Source organism: Oncorhynchus clarkii, chromosome 17 (genome assembly GCF_045791955.1).
Source record: "Oncorhynchus clarkii lewisi isolate Uvic-CL-2024 chromosome 17, UVic_Ocla_1.0, whole genome shotgun sequence".
Taxonomy (NCBI): Eukaryota; Metazoa; Chordata; class Actinopteri; order Salmoniformes; family Salmonidae; genus Oncorhynchus; species Oncorhynchus clarkii.
Window position 1 is genome coordinate 3,430,501 of NC_092163.1, and position 20,012 is coordinate 3,450,512.

Consider the following 20,012-nt stretch of genomic DNA (forward strand, 5'->3'; position numbering starts at 1 on the left):
TAGCTGGGTAGATAGCCAATGAGCTCAGGTAAACGACAACATGTGATGGTTCTATCCAGGAAGACTATCGTTTGTGGGAAACTCAATCGTATAGACACAACCATTCGCCATTGAAAACTCTACGAGGCAGCCACGCTGGTTACGTGCAGCATTTCAGAGAATAATTATGGCAAGTAAATCTTTAAAATCGAAGGCAAAGACAAAGTATACAGATCTACACGATATCATTGATGAGATTGATAGAGATAGTGAGAGTGAATTACTACAAGATGAGTCAGACCAGACAGTGACTATTCTTTTCACTCTAAATGGAGAAGATTCTGTGTTGGATTGGTGAGTAACGTTGTTTGAAATGAATAATATCAAATATTATTCATTTGAGTTGTTTGAGATATATATATATATGTATATTTTTTTTGCCATATATAAAAATATGACTAGGACATGAAATATAAAGTACACATATGTATAAAGTAAACATTGCTCTACATTGTGTGTATCTGTGTGTCTGTATATATTACATATATTTTTACATGTCCATTTAGACATGTAGATAAAATACAACACCTCACCTTAGTGGATGTTTACTTACTCTATATATAATCTGTGTCTGTTTTGTCTTTATTTCACAGTCCCAGCGATTCTGATTGGGAGCCCATACTGCCAAGGTGCAAATCCCCCACTGAAGCTGGTCCATCCGCCCGGCCATCAAGAGGTGTGGAGCCGGTGACAAAGAAGCGGAGGAAGGGAAGTGTGGAACCTGCTGGCAGTGCGGAGGAGGGTCGTTGGCACTCTGTGCTGGAGGAGGATGTGGCCCCACCGCCTCCAATTTTCAGACCAAAGAGGCCACCAGGTCCTCAGCTGGCCATGACCTCTAAGTACAGCCCCATGCAACTTTTTCAGCTGTTTTTCACCTCGGCAGTTGTTGATTCCCTGGTGTTGAACACTAATAAGTACGGAGCTAAGAAGCAGGAAGGCAAGAAAGAGACATGGAAGCCCATTTCCAGGTCAGATCTTTTTTGTTTCATGTCAATGGTCATGTACATGGGTGTTGTGAAGCTAAAAACCCTGAAGGACTACTGGAAAACTGCTCCCCTCTATCAACTGCCTTTCCCATCCACTGTCATATCATGCAAAAGGTTTCTGACAATCTCAGGGGCGCTTCATATCAGTGACCCAGAAGTTGATAAGGACAACGAGACGAAGCGAGGCACGGCGAGGTTTGATAAGCTCTGCAAAATTAAACCTCTCTACCTCGACATCATTGAGGCCTGCAAAACCTATTTTCAGCCTGCCCAGAACCTTTCCATAGATGAGAGGATGGTAGCCTCAAAGGCCAGAAATGGCCTAAAACACTACATGCATAACAAACCGACTAAATGGGGTTACAAACTGTTTGTTTTGGCCGATTCTGCGTGTGCATACACATGCAATTTTTTTATCTATGAGGGGAAGAACAGTTGTGCGACTGGTAAGAGACTTAGCTATGACTCCGTTATGCAGTTATTAGATTTTCAGCTGCTAGGGAAGGGCTACAAACTGTTTGTGAATAACTTTTACACAAGCCCTACCCTGTTCACAGACCTGAGGAAGCTGGAGATGTGGGCCTGTGGCACCATTCAGACCAACAGAGTGGGCTTTCCGAAAACCAGGGTGAACGACATGCCTAAGCAGGCTGAGCGGGGTACCATGAGATGGATCCGTGAAGATGGCCTGCTGTTTGTGAAGTGGATGGACACCAGAGAGGTGGCGATGTGCTCCACTATCCACAAGTCCTTCAGTGGTGATCACGTCGTCAGGCGTGTGAAGGACGCTACAGGGGCATGGACCACCAAAAATGTCCCCATTCCTGCAGCCATCAAGGACTACAACAAGAGCATGGGAGGTGTGGACCTGTCAGATGCGCTGATAGGATACTACAATGTTCTCCACAAGACAATGAAATGGTACAAGACATTTTTCTATCATTTCATTGACATTGCTGTGGTGAATGCCTTCATCCTCCAGAAGGAAATGGCCAAGAGCTGTGGACAGCCCCCCATCTCACAGCTAGCCTTCAGAGAGCTGCTCATCCAGGAGCTTGCTAGCTACAGCAAGTCCACTGTAGCACCTTCTGTCCCCTCTACGTCTGTCCCCTCTGCTCCAACTAGTAGTGTTCACCTGCCCAGATTCATCTCTGCAGACATGAATGTGCCTCGGGGCAAAAAGGGCACAGTAGGGAGACGTTATTGTGTTCTGTGTCACATGAAATGCCCCATCATCTGCACCAGCTGTTCAGTAACCCTCTGCTTTACAGCAGAAAGAGACTGCTATTGGGCATGGCATCAGAAGAACAATATTGTGTAGAGGACTGAGGGTCTTCACAATATTGTACATTATACATTGAATGTGCGTAAATAGTTACCCTTGTTATTTGACATTTTTTCAAATGTTCATATTTTTGGGGAAGGGGGGGGGAATATGTTAGAATGGCATTCGAGTGTTTTGTATATAGTAATTTACTTCAAAATGTATCACTGTACCAATTCGGCCACTTGGGTACATTTGGGCAACATGTGTGGGACACCTAGGTGACTATATACTCAATGTCATGTAGCTCACTCATTCCTGAAGATATCTTTCTGAAACTTTTTTCAAATACTGTTGCCATCTTATGTTCTCCATTCAAACCACCCCCAGCATCCTATCTGTATGTTTGGATGTTCTTGTTTCAGTTGAAAGATGATGCAGCAACAATAAAAACAGAAAACGTATGTTTATTTCCTTGTATTTTCTTCTACCAGATCTATGGTGTTATATTCTCCTGCATTCAATTCACATTTGCACAAACTTCAGAGTGTTTTCTTTCAAATGGTACCAAGACTATGCATATCCTTGCTTCTGGGCCAGAGCTACAGGCAGTTAGATTAGGGTATGTCTTCAGGTGGAAATTGCACAAAGTAACCCAAAGAGGTTTTTAATAAGGTAAGGTAGGTTGAAAGGTTAGGTTAGGTCAGTTGGTTGGTAGGGTCTGTCAGCTGACAGACAGAAGATACATAATAAAGGAGAGACTATGAGTAAGAAAGTGATCAGAGTAACCATAGCAACAGAGGACATGGTGTCAGCAGCAGCTCTCTACAAAACCTCAAATGTTGCATCACTTCCGGTGGGCCTCAGAGAGACACATCTAGATGGCCTCAAATCTTCCCTTGGACAGATGTAAATGAGCTGTTGGCTAAATCTGGTGCTACGCATCACTTCTGAGACTTCTGACACCATTGAAATCAGTAGACATGAAAATTACCAGCACTCTGACTCTGTCCTGCACCAGGAGAGTCTAATGGAGGGTAATCTAGAGAGAGAAAGATTTGTCCATTGCATGAACAGTTACAATTGATTTCCTCCAACATTACAGCATTTAATCTCACAGCACATTAGTTGTAATGTCTGAGATGAGGGATTCATCATACCTGCTCTTGATGAAGAGTGACCACTGATATCTTCAGATGTCAGGATGTTGTAGAGAGGTTTGGGAGGGTTGTGAAGGTGTTTGTTGGGGATGTTGTAGGGTTGTGAAAGTGTGTTCTCTATGTTGATCATCGGAACTTGTTTGAAGGTAACCTATACACACACATGGAAGTACGGAGGTAGTTTTGTGCCCCCCAAAATAAGGGGTTAAATATATGTAAAACAATATAAAATATTACCTGAGCTTTCTTATATTGCCTAGATATAGGACAGACACTTCAAAACCTTATTACGTAAAACAAATATATGTATTTTTTTCCAGTTATTAAATGTGTTTTTCAATGCATTTCTATGGGCAATATTAGTAAAGCCCAAATTCAATATTTGATTTAAATATATATATATAAATATATATTCAGTACCAGTCAGAAGTTTGGACACACCAACTCATTGCAGGGTTTTTCTTTATTTTAACTTTTCTCTACATTACCAAGAGTGCAAAGCTGTCATCAAGGCAAAGGGTGGCTACTTTGAAGACTCTCAAACATAAAATACATTTAGATTTGTTTAACACTTTTTTTGTTACTACATGATTCTATAAAATAAAATCTCTGGAATGAGTAGGTGTGTCCAAACTTTTGACTGGTACTGTATATATATATAAATAAATAAATTAAATATTGAATTTGGGCTTTACTAATATTGCCCATAGAAATGCATTGAAAACACGTTTATAACTGGATTTTTCTTTTTTTTTAAGGACTAAGGTTTTGAAGTGTCCAAACTTTTGACTGGTATTACACATATATATATATATATACCTAAAGGGGTCCTAGAATTAAACATCAAACAGCTAAATAATCCACAGTATGGCCATCTTAAAACAATTCCAACCAATAAAATACAGCTAAATTTGGAGAGGACAGCATTCGGAAATCCAGATTTTGTTACGTTACAGCCTTATTCTAAAATGGATTCAATTAAGTTTTTCCGTCATCACAATAACCCATAATGACATCACAATAACCCATAATGACATCACAATAACCCATAATGACATCACTATAACCCATAATGACATCACTATAACCCATAATGACAAAGCAAAAACATGTTTTTAGGAATTTGAACTGAAATACTATATTTACATAAATATTCAGACCCTTTACTCAGTACTTTGTTGAAGCACCTTTGGCAGTGATTACAGCCTCAAGTCTTCTTGGGTATGACAACACAAGCTTGGCACACCTGTATTTGGGTAGCTTCTCCCATTCTTCTCTGCAGATCCTCTCAAACTCTGTCAGGTTGGATTGGGAATGTTGCTGCACAGCTATTTTCAGGTCTCTCCAGAGATTTTCAATCAGGTTTAAGTCTGGGCTCTGGCTGGGCCACTCAAGGACATTCAGAGACTTGTCCTGAAGTCACTCCTGTGTTATCTTGGCTGTGTGCTTAGGGTCGTTGTCCTGTTGGAAGGTGAACCTTCGCCCCCAGTTTGAGGTCCTGAGATCTCTGGAGCAGGTTTTCATCAAGGATCTCTCTGTACTTTTCTCTGTTCATCTTTGCCTCAATTGTGACTAGTCTTCCAGTCCCTGCCGCTGAAAAACATCCTCACAGCATAATTCTGCAACCACCATGCTTCACCGTAGGGAGGGTGCCAGGTTTCCTCCAGACGTCACACTTGGCATTCAGGCCATTGTACAATCTTGATTTCATCAGAACAGAGAATCCTGTTCCTCATGGTCTGAGAATCTTTTGGGTGCCTTTTGGCAAACTCTAAGTGGGCTGTCATGTGCCTTTTACTGAGGAGTGGCTTCCGTCTGGCCACTCTACCATAAAGGCCGGACTGGCAGAGTGCTGCAGAGGTGGTTGTCCTTCTGGAAGGTTCTCCCATCTTCACAGAGATGACCAGCCTTTCAAAGCACTTCATGGCTACATACGTGCGTGACATGGGTCGGTAGTCATTTAGGTAGGTTACCTTGGTGTTCTTGGGCACAGGGACTATGGTGGTCTGCTTGAAACATGTTGGTATTACAGACAGGGAGAGGTTGAACATGTCAGTGAAGACAGTTTCCAGTTGGTCAGCGCATGCTCTGAGTACACGTCCTGGTAATCCGTCTGGGGCCTGCGTTGTGATCTGAGGACCCATGCCAAACCTTTTCAGTCTCCTGAGGGGGAATAGGGTTTGTCGTGCCCACTTTATATAGCCAAATTATTTTTCACTCAGGAAGCTCCGGTAAACAGTGGTTGTTGTGCACTGCTGCCACTACCATGCCTGGAGTCCATTTTGACTTTGTTGATAGCGAGCTGTGTTTGCTAGCGGTAGCTGTGTTAGCGAGCTGTGTTAGCGAGCTGTGTTAGCGAGCTGTGTTAGCTAGAGTTGTTACTACTACTACTTCAAGGTCTCAGAGCAAGTGACGTCACCGATTGAAACGCTATTTAGCGCGCACCGCTAACTAAGCTAGCTGTTTCACATCCGTTACACTAGCTGTGTTAGCTAGCCGCGTTAGCTACCCGTCCGGCTAAAGACGTAGCAGCTAGCTGGCTACTGATCAACCTATTGTGTGTATTGAACATTTGTATTAGACTGGACAGCTTGCTAACTAGCTACCGATCAACCTATTGTGTGTATTGAACATTCATATTGGACAGCCTAACCTATAGAGTAGCACCACCACCCATCAGCCCATTCTCTTCTTGAAGTCAAAGCAACAGTGTATTGTTGCTATAGGAGTTTATGATTAATAATCCTATTTATTTCAAGCCACACTAAAATGTCACCATACTTTTCATTTAAAGCCCCACTATGTAAGACATACATCATCAGAGTGGGCCTCCCATTTAAATGTAAACAATGGAGCAAATGCATCACATGTGAACATCACTTGATTATCAGAGGAGTGTATTATGACATCAGATAGAACTACTCAGACATTCCAAATCAGGCTTCATCCATATCATGAAGGTGGATATTGATCCAACCATTTCCAAAGTAATGACCGGGCTGATGGAAACAGGATATGACTGTATACTTTTCTAAATGCCGACAGACGGTTTGTTACTTCGTTTGACATGGTGGGGTCTTTTTGTGTCAGTAAAAATGTATAAACGAGAAATGGCGGCATTAATCCTTTATGCGCAAATATTGATTTAATAACGATCATATCTTAGTTAACTTGGAGTCACGCGATGATATATTGTGTGGTCCTCCCACTACGATTTGGGAAACCATGCAGTTTATTAGGCTACAGATTAAATAAATGATGAACTTCACAGGGTGGTGAAAGTGCATGTGTTGAGCTTGATGCTCCTTTCCAATACATTTTGATGGTCTTCTTCTGGTGACATGATGATGATTGATGCTTGGTTGCCATTTCACAAATAAAATAATGTCGCTCTTATCCATAATAATCTCATCATGTAGGTAGCCTACCAGAACTGTATCTTTGAGCTGTTGGCTACAGTGCACGGGACAAGAGGACTTTTGCTATATAACTCAACGATTTTTCAAAACCCTCAGTAGAGTTGAAAATGCAATGGAAACCCATTGAACTTGCATTTTTCATTCAGTTCATGGGAATTCAATAGGAAAACATTTTTTCCGTGCACTACGTCATCACGCAGACTTTTATCCGCAATAAATCTGTTTGATGCAAACATTTCCGGTGGGAAAATGCGTATATTGTTTTATGCAGATTTGAGAATATTCACATGAAAATCTGTCGCAAATTGCATGGAAATTTAGCTACTAATGTGGATATTGATCCAACACCTGCCGCGTATTCAAACCAGCCCACTTGGCAAAGACCTCAGTTCAACATTCAGTTTCTCGTTAAATTTCTTTGAAACGGATTTAGGTTGCCAGTTGTGTGAAAATTGATAAAAAAATACCTTATATAAATCCAATCCGTTTTCCACATTGATCACATACACATGGTTAGCAGATGTTATTGGTCACATACACATGGTTAGCAGATGTTATTGGTCACGTACACATGGTTAGCAGATGTTATTGTGAGTGTAGTGAAATGCTTCTGAAACACAGCAGCTAAGATGCAATAGATAGTGAAGAATAGATAGTGAAGGATACATTATTTACAGTTGAAGCTAAAGATTACATACACTTAGGTTGGAGTCATTAAAACTCATTTTTCAACCACTCCACACATTTCTTGTTAACAAACTATAGTTTTGGCAAGTCGGTTAGGACATCTGTGTTAATGACACAAGTCATTTTTTCAACAATTGTTTACAGACAGATTATTTCACAATCCCAATGGGTCAGATGTTTACATACACTAAATTGACTGTGCCTTGAAACAGCCTTGGAAAATTCCAGAAAATTATGTCATAGCTTTCGTAGCTTCTGATAGGCTAATTGACATCATTTGAGTCAATTGGAAGAGCACCTGTGTATGTATTTCAAGACCTACCTTGAAACTCAGTGCCTCTTTACTTGATATCATGGGAAAATAAATACAAATCTGCCAAGATCTCAGAAAAGAATGGTAGACCTCCACAAGTCTGGTTCATCCTTGGGAGCGATTTCCAAACGCCTGAAGGCGTCCTCTGGTCTGATGAAACAAAAATAGTATAGTTTGGCCATAATGACCATCGTTATGTTCGGAGGAAAAAGGGGGATGCTTGCAAGCCGAAGAACACCATCCCCACCGTGAAGCACACAGATGGCAGCATCATGTTGTGGGGGTGCTTCGCTGGAGGAAGGACTGGGGCACTTCACAAAATAGATGGCATCATGAGGCTGGAAAATTATGTGGATATATTGGAAAGTGGAATGAGGAACTCTTCATTGAGACAATCATGAAACAGCAATCTGTGGGTGAGTTGTAGTGGATATTATAATATAAGGATCTGCTGGAGTCCAAGTCAAACCAAGATTCTTTATTTCTGAGCTCAGAGAGAACAACAGAGTTTGGTATTTGGTATTTTACTAGGATCCCCATTAGCTGTTGCAAAAGCAGCAGCTACCCCTCCTACGGTCAACACAAAACATGACACAATTGTCACGTCTCTCGTCGGAAGGCATGGACCAAAGCGCAGCGTGGTAAGTGTTCATGATTTTTATTTAATCAAAAAACATTCGAACAAAATAACAAAGAGAAGAACGAACAGTTCTGTAAGGCAAATCAACTATACAGAAAACAACTACCCAAAAAACACAGGTGGAAAAAGGCTGCCTAAGTATGATTCACAATTAGAGACAACGATAGACAGCTGTCCCTGATTGAGAACCATACTCGGCCAAAACAAAGAAATACAAAAACACATAAAAAGGAACATAGAATGCCCACCCGAGTCACACCCTGGCCTAATCAAAATAGAGAATAGAAGCTTCTCTATGGCCAGGGCGTGACAGCCGCTCTGTTCTGTGCCAGCTGCAGCTTTACTAGGTCTTTCCTTGCAGCACTGGACCACACGACTGGACAATAATCAAGACTAGACAAAACTAGAGCCTGCAGAACTTGCTTTGTGGAGAGTAGTGTCAAAAAAGCAGAGCATCTCTTTATTATGGCTAGACCTCTCCCCATTTTTACAACCATTGAATCTATATGTTTTGACCATGACAGTTTACAATCTAAGGTAATGCCAAGTAATTTAGTCTCCTCAACTTGTTCAACAGACACACAATTCATTACCAGATTCAGCAGAGGTCTAGAATTTAAGGAATGATTTGGACCAAATACAATGCTCTTAGTTTTAAAGATGTTCAGGACCAGTTTATTACTGGCCACGCATTCCAAAACAGACTGCAACTCTTTGTTAAGGGTTTCAGTGACCTCATTAGCTGTGGTTGCTGATGCTTATATAGTTGAATCATCAGCATACATGGACACACATGCTTTGCTTAATGCCAGTGGCAGGCCATTGGTAAAAATAGAAAAGAGTAGAGGGCCTAGAGAGCTGCCCTGCGGTACATCACACTTCATATGTTTGACATTAGAGAAGCTTCCATTAAAAACCCTCTGAGTTCTATTAGATAGATAGCTCTGAATCCACATTATGGCAGAGGTTGAAAAGCCATAGCACAAACATTTTTAAACAACAGGTTATGGTCAATAATATCAAAGGCTGTACTGTAATCTAACAATAGAGCTCCCACAATCTTCTTGTTATCAATTTCTCTCAACCAATCATCAGTCATTTGTGTCAGTGCAGTACATGTTGAGTGCCCTTATCTATAAGCATGCTGAAAGTCTGTTGTTCTTTTGTTTACAGAGAAATAGCATTAGATTTGGTCAAACACATTTTTTTTACAACAGGTTGCTAAGAGCTGGCTGCCAGCTTATAGGTCTGCTGTTAGAACCAGTAAAGGCCGCTTTACCACTCTTGGGTAGTGGAATTACTTTGGCTTCCCTCCAGGCCTGAGGACAGACTTTCCTCTAGGCTCATATTAAAAATATGTCAGATAGGAGTGGCTATAGAGTCAGCTACTGTCCTCAGTAGCTTTCCATCTAAGTTGTCAATGCCAGGAGGTTTGTCATTATTGATCGATAACAATTGTTCCACCTCTCCCACACTAACTTCACAAAATTCAAAACTTGCACTGCTTTTCTTTCATTGTTTTTTTACAAGTTTTTTTCCATCATTCTTTATATCATTGATCTTGGCTTCATAATAAAACATATTATTTTTGTTGAGTTTGGTCACATCATTTCTCAATTTGCAGTAAAACAGCCAGCCAGATGTGCAGCCAGACTTATTCACTACTCATTTTGCCCCATCTCGTTCAAACATACTGTTTTTAAATTCCTCATCAATCCATGGAACCTTAACAGTTCTAACAGTCAATTTCTTAACAGGTACATGTTTATCAATAATTGGAAGAAGCAATTTCATCTGGTAAAAACAGGTAAACACATTATACGGGAGACAACGGGAGCACTGTGTATGTTCTCAGATGAGTTGTGAGTCAATGAGATGTGAAATATCAATATACATGCTAAGAGAAGTAATGTCTCTCTCCTGTGTGGATTCTCTAATGACGTTTAAGTGATTGTTATGAGTAATATGTTTTCCCAAAATCTAATCTTCTGTAAGCCTTCTCCTCTGTGTCATGTTCTTTCAGGCTTCCTAAATGGGCAAATGCTTTGCACCCTGGGAGGAGTGGTAATGCATCTCCCCTCTGTGTATTTTCTCATGTTGGTTCAGTCTGTTTTTCCGGTTAAAACTCCATCCACACTGGGAGCAGTGGTGAGGCTTCTCCCCTGTGTGCATCCTCTCATGTTGTTTCAGGCTCCCTAACTGGTTAAAACACTTGCCACACTGGGAGCAGTGATAAGGCTTCTCCCCTGTGTGTATTCTCTCATGAGCTTTCAGGTGTCCTTTCTGGTTAAACATCTTTCCACACTGGGAGCAGTGGTAAGGCTTCTCCCCTGTGTGAAATCTCTCATGCTGTTTCAGCTCCTCTGACTGGTAGAAACACTTTCCACACTGGGAGCAGTGGTAAGGCTTCTCCCCTGTGTGTATCCTCTCATGTTTTTTCAGATCCCCTGACCTGTTGAAACGCTTCCCACACTGGGAGCAGTGGTAAGGCTTCTCCCCTGTGTGTATTCTCTCGTGTTTCTTCAGATCCCCTGACTGGTTGAAACTCTTTCCACACTGGGAGCAGTGGTAAGGCTTCTCCCCTGTGTGTATTCTCTCATGCCGTTTCAGGTTCCCTAAATTGTTAAAACTCTTCCCACACTGGGAGCAGTGGTAAGGCTTCTCCCCTGTGTGTATTCTCTCGTGCTTTATCAGGTTCCCTAAAACGTTAAAACTCTTTCCACACTGGGAGCAGTGGTAAGGCTTCTCTCCTGTGTGTATTCTCTCGTGCTTTATCAGGTTCCCTAAATCGTTAAAACCCTTTCCACACTGGGAGCACTGGTGTCGTCTTGCTGGTTTGGACGTCCCTGGCTCTGGTTCCTCTGAGTCTGGTCTTTCTCCTGCCAAAGACAGTGTTTTTAAAAATAGAGACCCGAATGAAATCTCCACATGATAAAACAACAGTGCTACGAGAGTAAATCCTAATCAGATCTCTCAACCTGAGGCCAAACCAATGTAGAGCTTCCTGTTTTACAAGTCAGAACACAAAAAACTAAACAGTTCTAGCACACTGAAGACACAGATTCCAATCCAGCATGTGGTTCTAAATATATAACTTTAATAGCTGTATGATACAGAATGTGACCTACACACTTCCTTAAACATAAAATAACTAAAGAAGTAATTTTGTGTAATAGTGTTTACATCGAAGACACAAAGCACACCAGTAACATTTGCCCGTTGTTGATAGGGTGGACACTGAGAAAAATTTGCTTTGATGGGTACTCTCTCATCTGTGTCTATGGGACAATTGATTCATGACTTATTGATAAAAACCTACAGCCGGGTTGGGGGGGTAAAACAACACCAGGTGTAGATGACCACAGCATGAACCCAGGACGGCTTGTGATGCCCCCCGATCAGCATGGGAGGGGTGGAACCAGCCCTATCTAAGCATTTATAAGAGCTCTGTTTTTCATTCAAGGTTAAGCTCTCAGCAACACACTCAAGAGTGTGGGGTCAACAGCTTCATTATTGCAATAATTAATCAATATTAAATAATGATGATTGTTTGAAGAAATGACAAAGTCTCTCTCAGTATACATGAATTTCCATGACAACGCCCGCTGTGATAATTTATTTTATTTAGACGTTCACAAACTTCGTACATTTTGACCATCACAAATGTCATGATATTTTGTGTAAAGTAAAAATAATTTTGGGGTAGATGTTGCTAAAAAATTTAAAACAACATGTGAAGTGTTGGTCCCATGTTTCATGAAATAAAAGACCCCAGAATTTTTCCATAAGCTCAGCTTATTTCTCAAAAAATGTTGTGCACAAATTTGTTTGCATCCCTGTTAGTTAACATTTATTCTCTGCCAAGATAATCCATCCACCTGACAGGTGTGGCATATCAAGAAGCTGATTGAACAGCTTGATTATTACACAGGTGCACCTTGTGCTGGGGAGAATAAAATGCCACTTTAAATGTGCAGTTTTGTCACACAACACAATGCCACAGATGTCTCAAGTTGAGGGAGCGTGCAATTGGCATGCTGACTGCAGGAATATTCACTAGAGCTGTTACCAGATAATTGAATGTTCAATTCTCTACCAGAAGCCGTCTCCAATGTCGTTTTAGAGAATGTGGCAGGATATCCAACTGGCCTCACAACCACAGACCACATTTAACGACGCCAGACCAGGATAGAAAACACTGAAGTTTCTAAAACTGTTTGAATGATGCCTGTGAGTATAACAGAACTCATATGGCAGGCAAAACCATGAGAAGAAATCCAAACAGAAAGTGAGAAGTCGAATTTCAAAACAGTGCCTATTTAAATCCCTGATAGTTATGGATGTGCTTGCACTTCCTATGGCTTCCACTAGATGTCACCGTCTTTAGAACCTGTTTTGAGGATTCAACTATAAAGGAGGGGCTCATAGGAGCTATTTGAGTGAGTGGTCTGGCAGAGTGCCTTGGTCTTGTGACGCGTGGTCATGACAGAGTTAGCTCTCGTTCCATTGCTTTTCTACAGACAATGGAATTCTCCGGTTGGAAAATTATTGAACTTTTAAGATAAAAACATCCTAAAGATTGATTCTATACATTGTTTGATATGTTTATACGACCAGTAATCTAACTTTTTGGAATTTGTCCGATCTTTCCACTGCAAGTTGCACGCGCGTTTCGATTTGTTTACCAAACGCTAACAAAAGGAGGTATTATGGACATAAATGATGAACTTTATCGAACAAATCAAACATTGATTGTGGAACTGGGATTCCTGGGAGTGCATTCTGATTAAGATCATCAAAGGTAATTAATATTTATAATGATATTTCTGACTAATGTTGACTGCGCAACATGGTGGATATTTCTTTGGCTGGTTTGGGCTCTGAGCTCCGTACTCAGATTATTGCATGGTATGCTTTTTCCGTAAAGTTTTTTTGAAATCTGACACAGCGGTTGGTTGCATTAAGGAGAAGTTTATCTAAAGTTCCATGCATAACACTTGTATTTTCATCAACATTTATAACGAGTATTTCTGTAAATTGATGTGGCATGTTTTGTAACTACTGAACATAACACGACAATGTAAAATGAGATTTTTTGGATATTAATATGCACTTTATCGAACAAAACATACATGTATTGTGGAACATGAAGTCCTGTGAGTGTCATCTGATGAAGATCATCAAAGGTTAGTGATACATTTTTATCCGTATTTGTGCTTTTTGTGACTCCTCTTTGGCTGGAAAAATTTCAGGTGTTTTCTGTGACTTGGTGATGACCTACCATAATCGTTTGTGGAGCTTTCGCTGTAAAGCATTTTTGAAATCAGACACTGTGGCTGGATTAACGAGACTTTTATCTTTAAAATGGTGCCTAATGCTTGAATGTTTGAGAAATTTGATTTATGAGATTTCTGTTGATTTGTATTTGGCGCCCTGCAATTTCATTGGCTGTTGTTGGCAGAACCCCGTTCCCATACAGGTTAAGACTCCATAATGTTTCATCATTAGATGCTACAGGCCTCCTTTAAGACTCCATAATGTTTCATCATTAGATGCTACAGTCCTCCTTTAAGACTCCATAATGTTTCATCATTAGGTGCTACAGTCCTCCTTTAAGACTCCATAATGTTCATCATTAGATACTACTGGCCTCCTTTAAGACTCCATAATGTTTCATCATCAGATGCTACAGTCCTCCTTTAAGACTCCATGTTTAGAATGTGTCTGGAAGCGCTACTCTATTCTACTCTCATCCTTTCAGTTTTAATAATATTTAATAATAATGTTATAACAGGTAATAACTAACTTTAATAACTAGGGTCAATACCTGCCTGGCGCTCCAACAAAATATTTCTTTACCCCCCTCTAACAATACCGCTACAGAATTAGCATAGTAGGCCATGTAATTTAAGGTAATCTGAAATATTTAGGACTAACTTATTCCTTGCCACCCATTCTGAAACTCACTGCAGCTCTTTGTAAGTGTTGCTGTCATTTCAGTTTCCGTGGTAGCTGACGTGTACAGTGTTGGGTCATCCGCATACAGACACACTGGCTTAACTCAAATGTCATTGGCATGTCGTTGGTAAAGATTGAAAGGTCATCATTTTTAAGGAAAAGTTTTTGTAAAACAAGCAGCTTACATTGGATCATCTTGAAACTCTCTCTCTAAAGCGAACTTTTATCAAGGTTTTATATGGTCTATTGGTTCCTCTCTAAAGCTAACTTTTATCAAGGTTTTATATGGTCTATTGGTTCCTCTCTTTTCATTGGTAGAATCCTTTTCCAGTGTTATGATATTCATAACATCCATATCCACCAGTCTATCTTCCTGTCAACTAACAGAAGTCTGCTGGTTGTCCTGGTAACAGATACCAGTGGGCAGATCTATTTAATTTGTTCAAACTGAACTACAGCACTTACTTTGATGAGTTAAATCTGATCCTTTCTTCTCTTCTCCTCCTCTCACAGTTCCACTCAGCCCCGTTGTTTTCCTGCAGTCCACCAGCAGCACAGACAACCTCTTCATACCCAGCAGTAAGGCGCTACCGGGAGAGGCACGACACGGGGACTGCAGCAGGGAGGAAGGGCTAGCATTGTCCTGGTAACCATAAAGAGGGGACACAGACACATATCATTATGGATGCTGATGCCACTGTTGTCATGAAGTGCTTTAAAGAAATCCAGCCCAGACCCCGATAGAGCAAGCTGTATGCTAGACCAAACCAAGCTGTACCATCTGGTGTTCTGATCTGGAGAGACTCTTCTCTGCCTCGTCAGCATCAGGTGGTTGTTGAGGCTCCCCAGAGGATCCACGATAGTCACGTCTCTCTCCTGTGTGAACGAGAACAGCAAACAGACGGTAAACTTATGACCGTCTATTACAATCAAGAGGCATGAATATGTCTAAAATGGCCACTTCCATCATGATTTTGTAAAATATTGTTTGTGTTGCAAATGTAAAGGGTCATTTCCACAAAATGGGTGCCTTTACATCCCTTTGATATTTTAAGTAGATTTTAAAAGCCTGTTATACTAGATGAGGTGAACTTTAATGTAGACCACATGGAGAATGAGAATTCAATACATCGAAGTCCCAAAAACATATGACCAATGGCAGATTGTCCCTTAAACAATTCCCACAGTACTGAACGACATATTCAAGTGTTGAACTGAAGTAGAATGCCCCTTTAAAACAATACATTATTTCAAGAACTACATAGTGTCCCTGTTTTTAAGACAGTACTCACTGGTGGTAGTCTGATCTTCAGCCTCCTCCGCTTTCACTCCCAAAACGTCTTCCTCCTTTTTTATTGAGATAGCCTCCTCTTCCTCTTTTACTCTAAAAGGTTCTTCCTCTTCTTTCACTACATTCTCTTCTTTCAATGTTATGGCATCTTCCTCGTTTTTGATCCTGAAAGCTTCTACCTTCTCCACTTCCACTTTGACAACCTCTTTCCCATCTTCCTCTTTCACTGTAATATCATCCTCTTCTGCTTTCAATGTGATAGCGTCCTCTTCCTCCCTTTTCATCCTGAAAGCTTCTTCCTCTCCTTTCACCAGAGCTTCTTTCTCGGTCCAGCTTTGTGAGCTCATGCTCCGGTCGATTAGCCTAATGCAGTATCAATTTAGTAACACATTTGCTAATTTAACGAGCAAATGACGTTAAAATGAACTAGTAGATGGGTAAATATAATTATATTCAAAACACTAAGAGTAATATACACAAGATTGGTCTAAAGAGCTTCAAAAACTAAACTTTATGTTCGCTAGCAAAGCAACACGTTCGTTGAATCAGAAGCCCTTTGTCGCTGTTGAAGAAGTCTCCAGTTCCGTCCACTAGATTATACGTCACGCAAATAGCATCAACTGAAAGACTCATATTGCTCTCTGCTGACTGGAGTGGGTAACGCAGTTTGGAAAAATATTAATAACAATGTTTATTCTGGCAAGCCATGTCATGCGAAGAAATTTAAAAAGAAACAGATGTTATGTTTTCTCTTACTTCTTACAGGCAATACTTTACTCCAGGGCTGACCTGCCCGTTAGACAGGATTAGGTGACAGATGAAAGAGTATACGATTTTTGTCATTGTTATTCTGAACCCACTGCCTGCAAGCCATTGTTAAATTAGCCTCAGTGATTTGTATTTTCCTTCAACTTTCTGAAGAGGAAACAGCCAGGAAATGCCCCTGTCTGAGTGCATTTGTCTACCACTATGTGTAGCTGTTAGCAATGATACTAATGACAACTATCATCTGGTTGATGGAAAAGCTTTCCCACAAATCTTGTCAATTAAATGTTAACTACAAAGTAGTCTATTCTGCCTACCTGGCAGAATGATACCATGACTATTAGCATCAATCCAGTGATTTGTTCAGCAGACTCTGCAATCACATGTGTGCTACAGAGACACCACTAACCAAGCAAGGCTCTTGCTGGTGTCACTTCAATTAAAGGGTATCTACACATAAAAATGAACATGTCTTAGATTTTTCTCAGACTTCAAACGTGTTCTCCTGATGTGGTTTAAGTGTTGTTGTGGACTTAGAACATCCAATGTTGTTGTTTTCTATTAACAGTGTGATTTAGAGACAAAAACAGACAAACAGGGACAAATCAGAAACCTGGAAAAACTAAACAAAGAAAATGGAATTAGGTTCAATAAAACGCATTAGATAGAGATGTTATATATAGATAGAGATGTTATAGAGCCATAAATATTCTATACATTTTCTCTCATTACTGTATTATCTAGGGATAGTGTAGAGTAACAGCTGTATCCTGAAGTGACCTTTAACCTCCCTGCTCCTCAATACTTCTTCCACTGGATCAAAGCTTCAGCCAAGTAGGATACATGATAGTGGCAACACATGGAGGTGGGTTGGATATAGTCATGGTAGGATACAATGAGCAGCAAGATGTTCTTTACCATTCGGCCATCAGATTTGCCACCAATGCTGCTTATAGGACACATCACTGCACTCTATACTCCTCTGTAAACTGGTCATCTCTGTATACCAGCCGCAAGACCCACTGGTTTAATGCTTATTTATAAAACCCTCTTAGGCCTCACTCACCCCTATCTAAGATAACTACTGCAGCCCTCATCCTCCACATACAACACCCATTCTGCCAGTCACATTCTGTTAAAGGTCCCCAAAGCACACACATCCCTGGGTCGCTCCTCTTTTCAGTTCGCTGCAGCTAGCGATGGGAACAAGCTGCAGGAAACCCTCAAACTGGACAGTTTTATCTCCATCTCTTCATTCAAGGACTCAATCATGTATTTAATATTACATAGTAAACTTTAACAATTGTAATATGTATGTTTAAATGACTGTACTAAATTTCTCTCTCTCTTTCTCTCTCCCTCTTTCTCTCCCCTTGGATGGGAATGTTAAGGGTTAAGAAGTTGTGAATCTAGGGGGCCCTTGCACACAGGGGAACTACATGGACACAAAATAATTAACAACCTGGCCCCCCAGGTGTCTTTGAAAACATCTGTTTCACTAACGACCTAAACAGATCATTTAAAAAAAATAGTTATAGGGGGGGGGGGGGTGTTCGGGGGATGTCTCAGTCTTTGAAAGGGTCATTGTACTCTTTAACTATGCTTCCTTTACTGATGACCTAAACAGATCACTTTTGACCTTTAAAAAATAGTTGTCAGCTATCCAGATATAATGGTCAAGAGGTCGTGAACCTAGAGGGACCCTTGAACACATGTTGTGTTTAGGTACATATGTTTTCGGTTTATGAAGGAATAAATGATTGAGAGGATATAGACCACAAAATAAAAGATAACTGTATTCTTTAACGATGTGCCCTTCACTAATGACTTAAACAGATCATTTTACCCCATGAATGGGGCTACATCAGGGGCCTTCAATGCTGCAGAAATGTTTTGGTACCCTTCCCCAGATCTGTGCCTCAACACAATCCTGTCTCGGAGCACTATGGACAATTCCTTCCACCTCATGGCTAGGTTCTTGCTCTGACGTGCACTGTCAACTGTGGAACCTTATATAGACACGTGTGTGCCTTTCCAAATCATGTCCAATCAATTGAATTTACCACAGGTGGACTCCAATTAAATTATAGAAACATCTCAAGGATGATCAATGGAAACAGGATGCACCTGAGCTCAATTTCGAGTCTCATTCAGCAAAGGGTCTGAATACTTAGGTAAATAATTTTGTGTTTAATACATTTGCAAAACATTTATAAAAAAGCTTGTTTCCGCTTTGTCATTATGGGGTATTGTGATGTCATTATGGGGTATTGTGATGTCATTATGGGGTATTGTGATGTCATTATGGGGTATTGTGATGTCATTATGGGGTATTTTGTGTAGATTGTTGAGGAAATTGTTTTATTTAATCCATTTTAGAATAAGACTGTAACGTAACAAAATTTGAAAAAAGTCAAGGGGTCTGAATACTTTCCAAAGAAACTGTAAGTGATTGAGGAGAGAGCATCATCGCTATATTCTAATTAAAATCATTGACCCATCGTAACAGCATTCATAGGAGGAAGGTGAGGACCAAGGTGCAGCGTGGTACATGTTCATATTATTTATTTGAAACTGAACACTAAAATGCAAAACAACAAAGAGAACAACCGAAACAGTTCTGTCAGGTGCAGATACACACAAACAGAAAGCAACAACCCACAACTAACAGTGGGAAAACAGGCTACCTAAGTATGGTTCTCAATCAGAGACAACGAAACAGAGACAGCTGTCCCTGATTGAGAACCATACCCGGCCAAAACATAGAAATACAAAACCTAGACATGCAAACATAGAATGCCCACCCACATCACACCCTGAACAAACTAAACAAAACAATCTACGGGCATGACACCCATAAGAGACCACATGACCAAAGCCAGGCGTGACCCATATAGAATTAAAACAACATTATTCTTAATGAGAAATATAATCTAGTAAACAAATGTTTGCAAAACCAAAGACATGAAAACGGGTGGGAACATTGTATTTAGCTAGGATTTCATAAGGCCAGGAATGTCATTGAGACATCAGTTAATGTTGCTAGTTTAGGGATGACGATAGTGAAGGTTCATCAATGTTAAAGATGTTTTTTAATTTGACGTGGAAACAACGTTTATTCAACCAACCAAACCACACTGATTGACAATAAATTTCACATGCTGTTGTGCAATAGAATAGACAACAGGTGGAAATTAAAGGCATTTAGCAAGACACCCCCAATAAAGGAGTGGTTCTGCAGGTGGGGACCACAGACCACTTCTCAGTTCCTATGCTTCCTGGCTGATGTTTTGGTCACTTTTGAATGCTGGCGGTGCTTTCACTCTAGTGGTAGCATGAGACGGAGTCTACAACTCACACAAGTTTTCAGATAGTGCAGCTCATCCAGGATGGAACATCGATGCGAGCTGTGGCAAGAAGGTTTGCTGTGTCTGTCAGCGTAGTGTCCAGAGCATGGAGGCGCTACCAGAAGACAGGCAGGTACATCAGG

At 40.6% G+C, this 20,012-nt stretch overlaps 1 protein-coding gene across 2 annotated transcripts in view; it reads right to left on the reverse strand.

The window, feature by feature from the left end:
- LOC139370044 (zinc finger protein 345-like) overlaps nt 1-20,012 on the reverse strand; it is a 637,497-nt gene that overhangs the window by 598,055 nt on the left and 19,430 nt on the right. The window contains exons 1-4 of one of the 2 annotated variants that reach the window (XM_071109346.1): nt 15,759-16,104; nt 15,245-15,342; nt 14,932-15,109; nt 10,605-11,387 (exon numbers count right to left, since the gene is read on the reverse strand). In XM_071109346.1, the coding sequence (XP_070965447.1) occupies nt 10,605-11,387; nt 14,932-15,109; nt 15,245-15,342; nt 15,759-16,104 (1,405 nt within the window). Of the gene's footprint in view, nt 1-10,536; nt 11,388-14,931; nt 15,110-15,244; nt 15,343-15,758; nt 16,105-20,012 lie in introns of those variants that run through there. The other variant, XM_071109349.1, reaches the window with a different exon arrangement.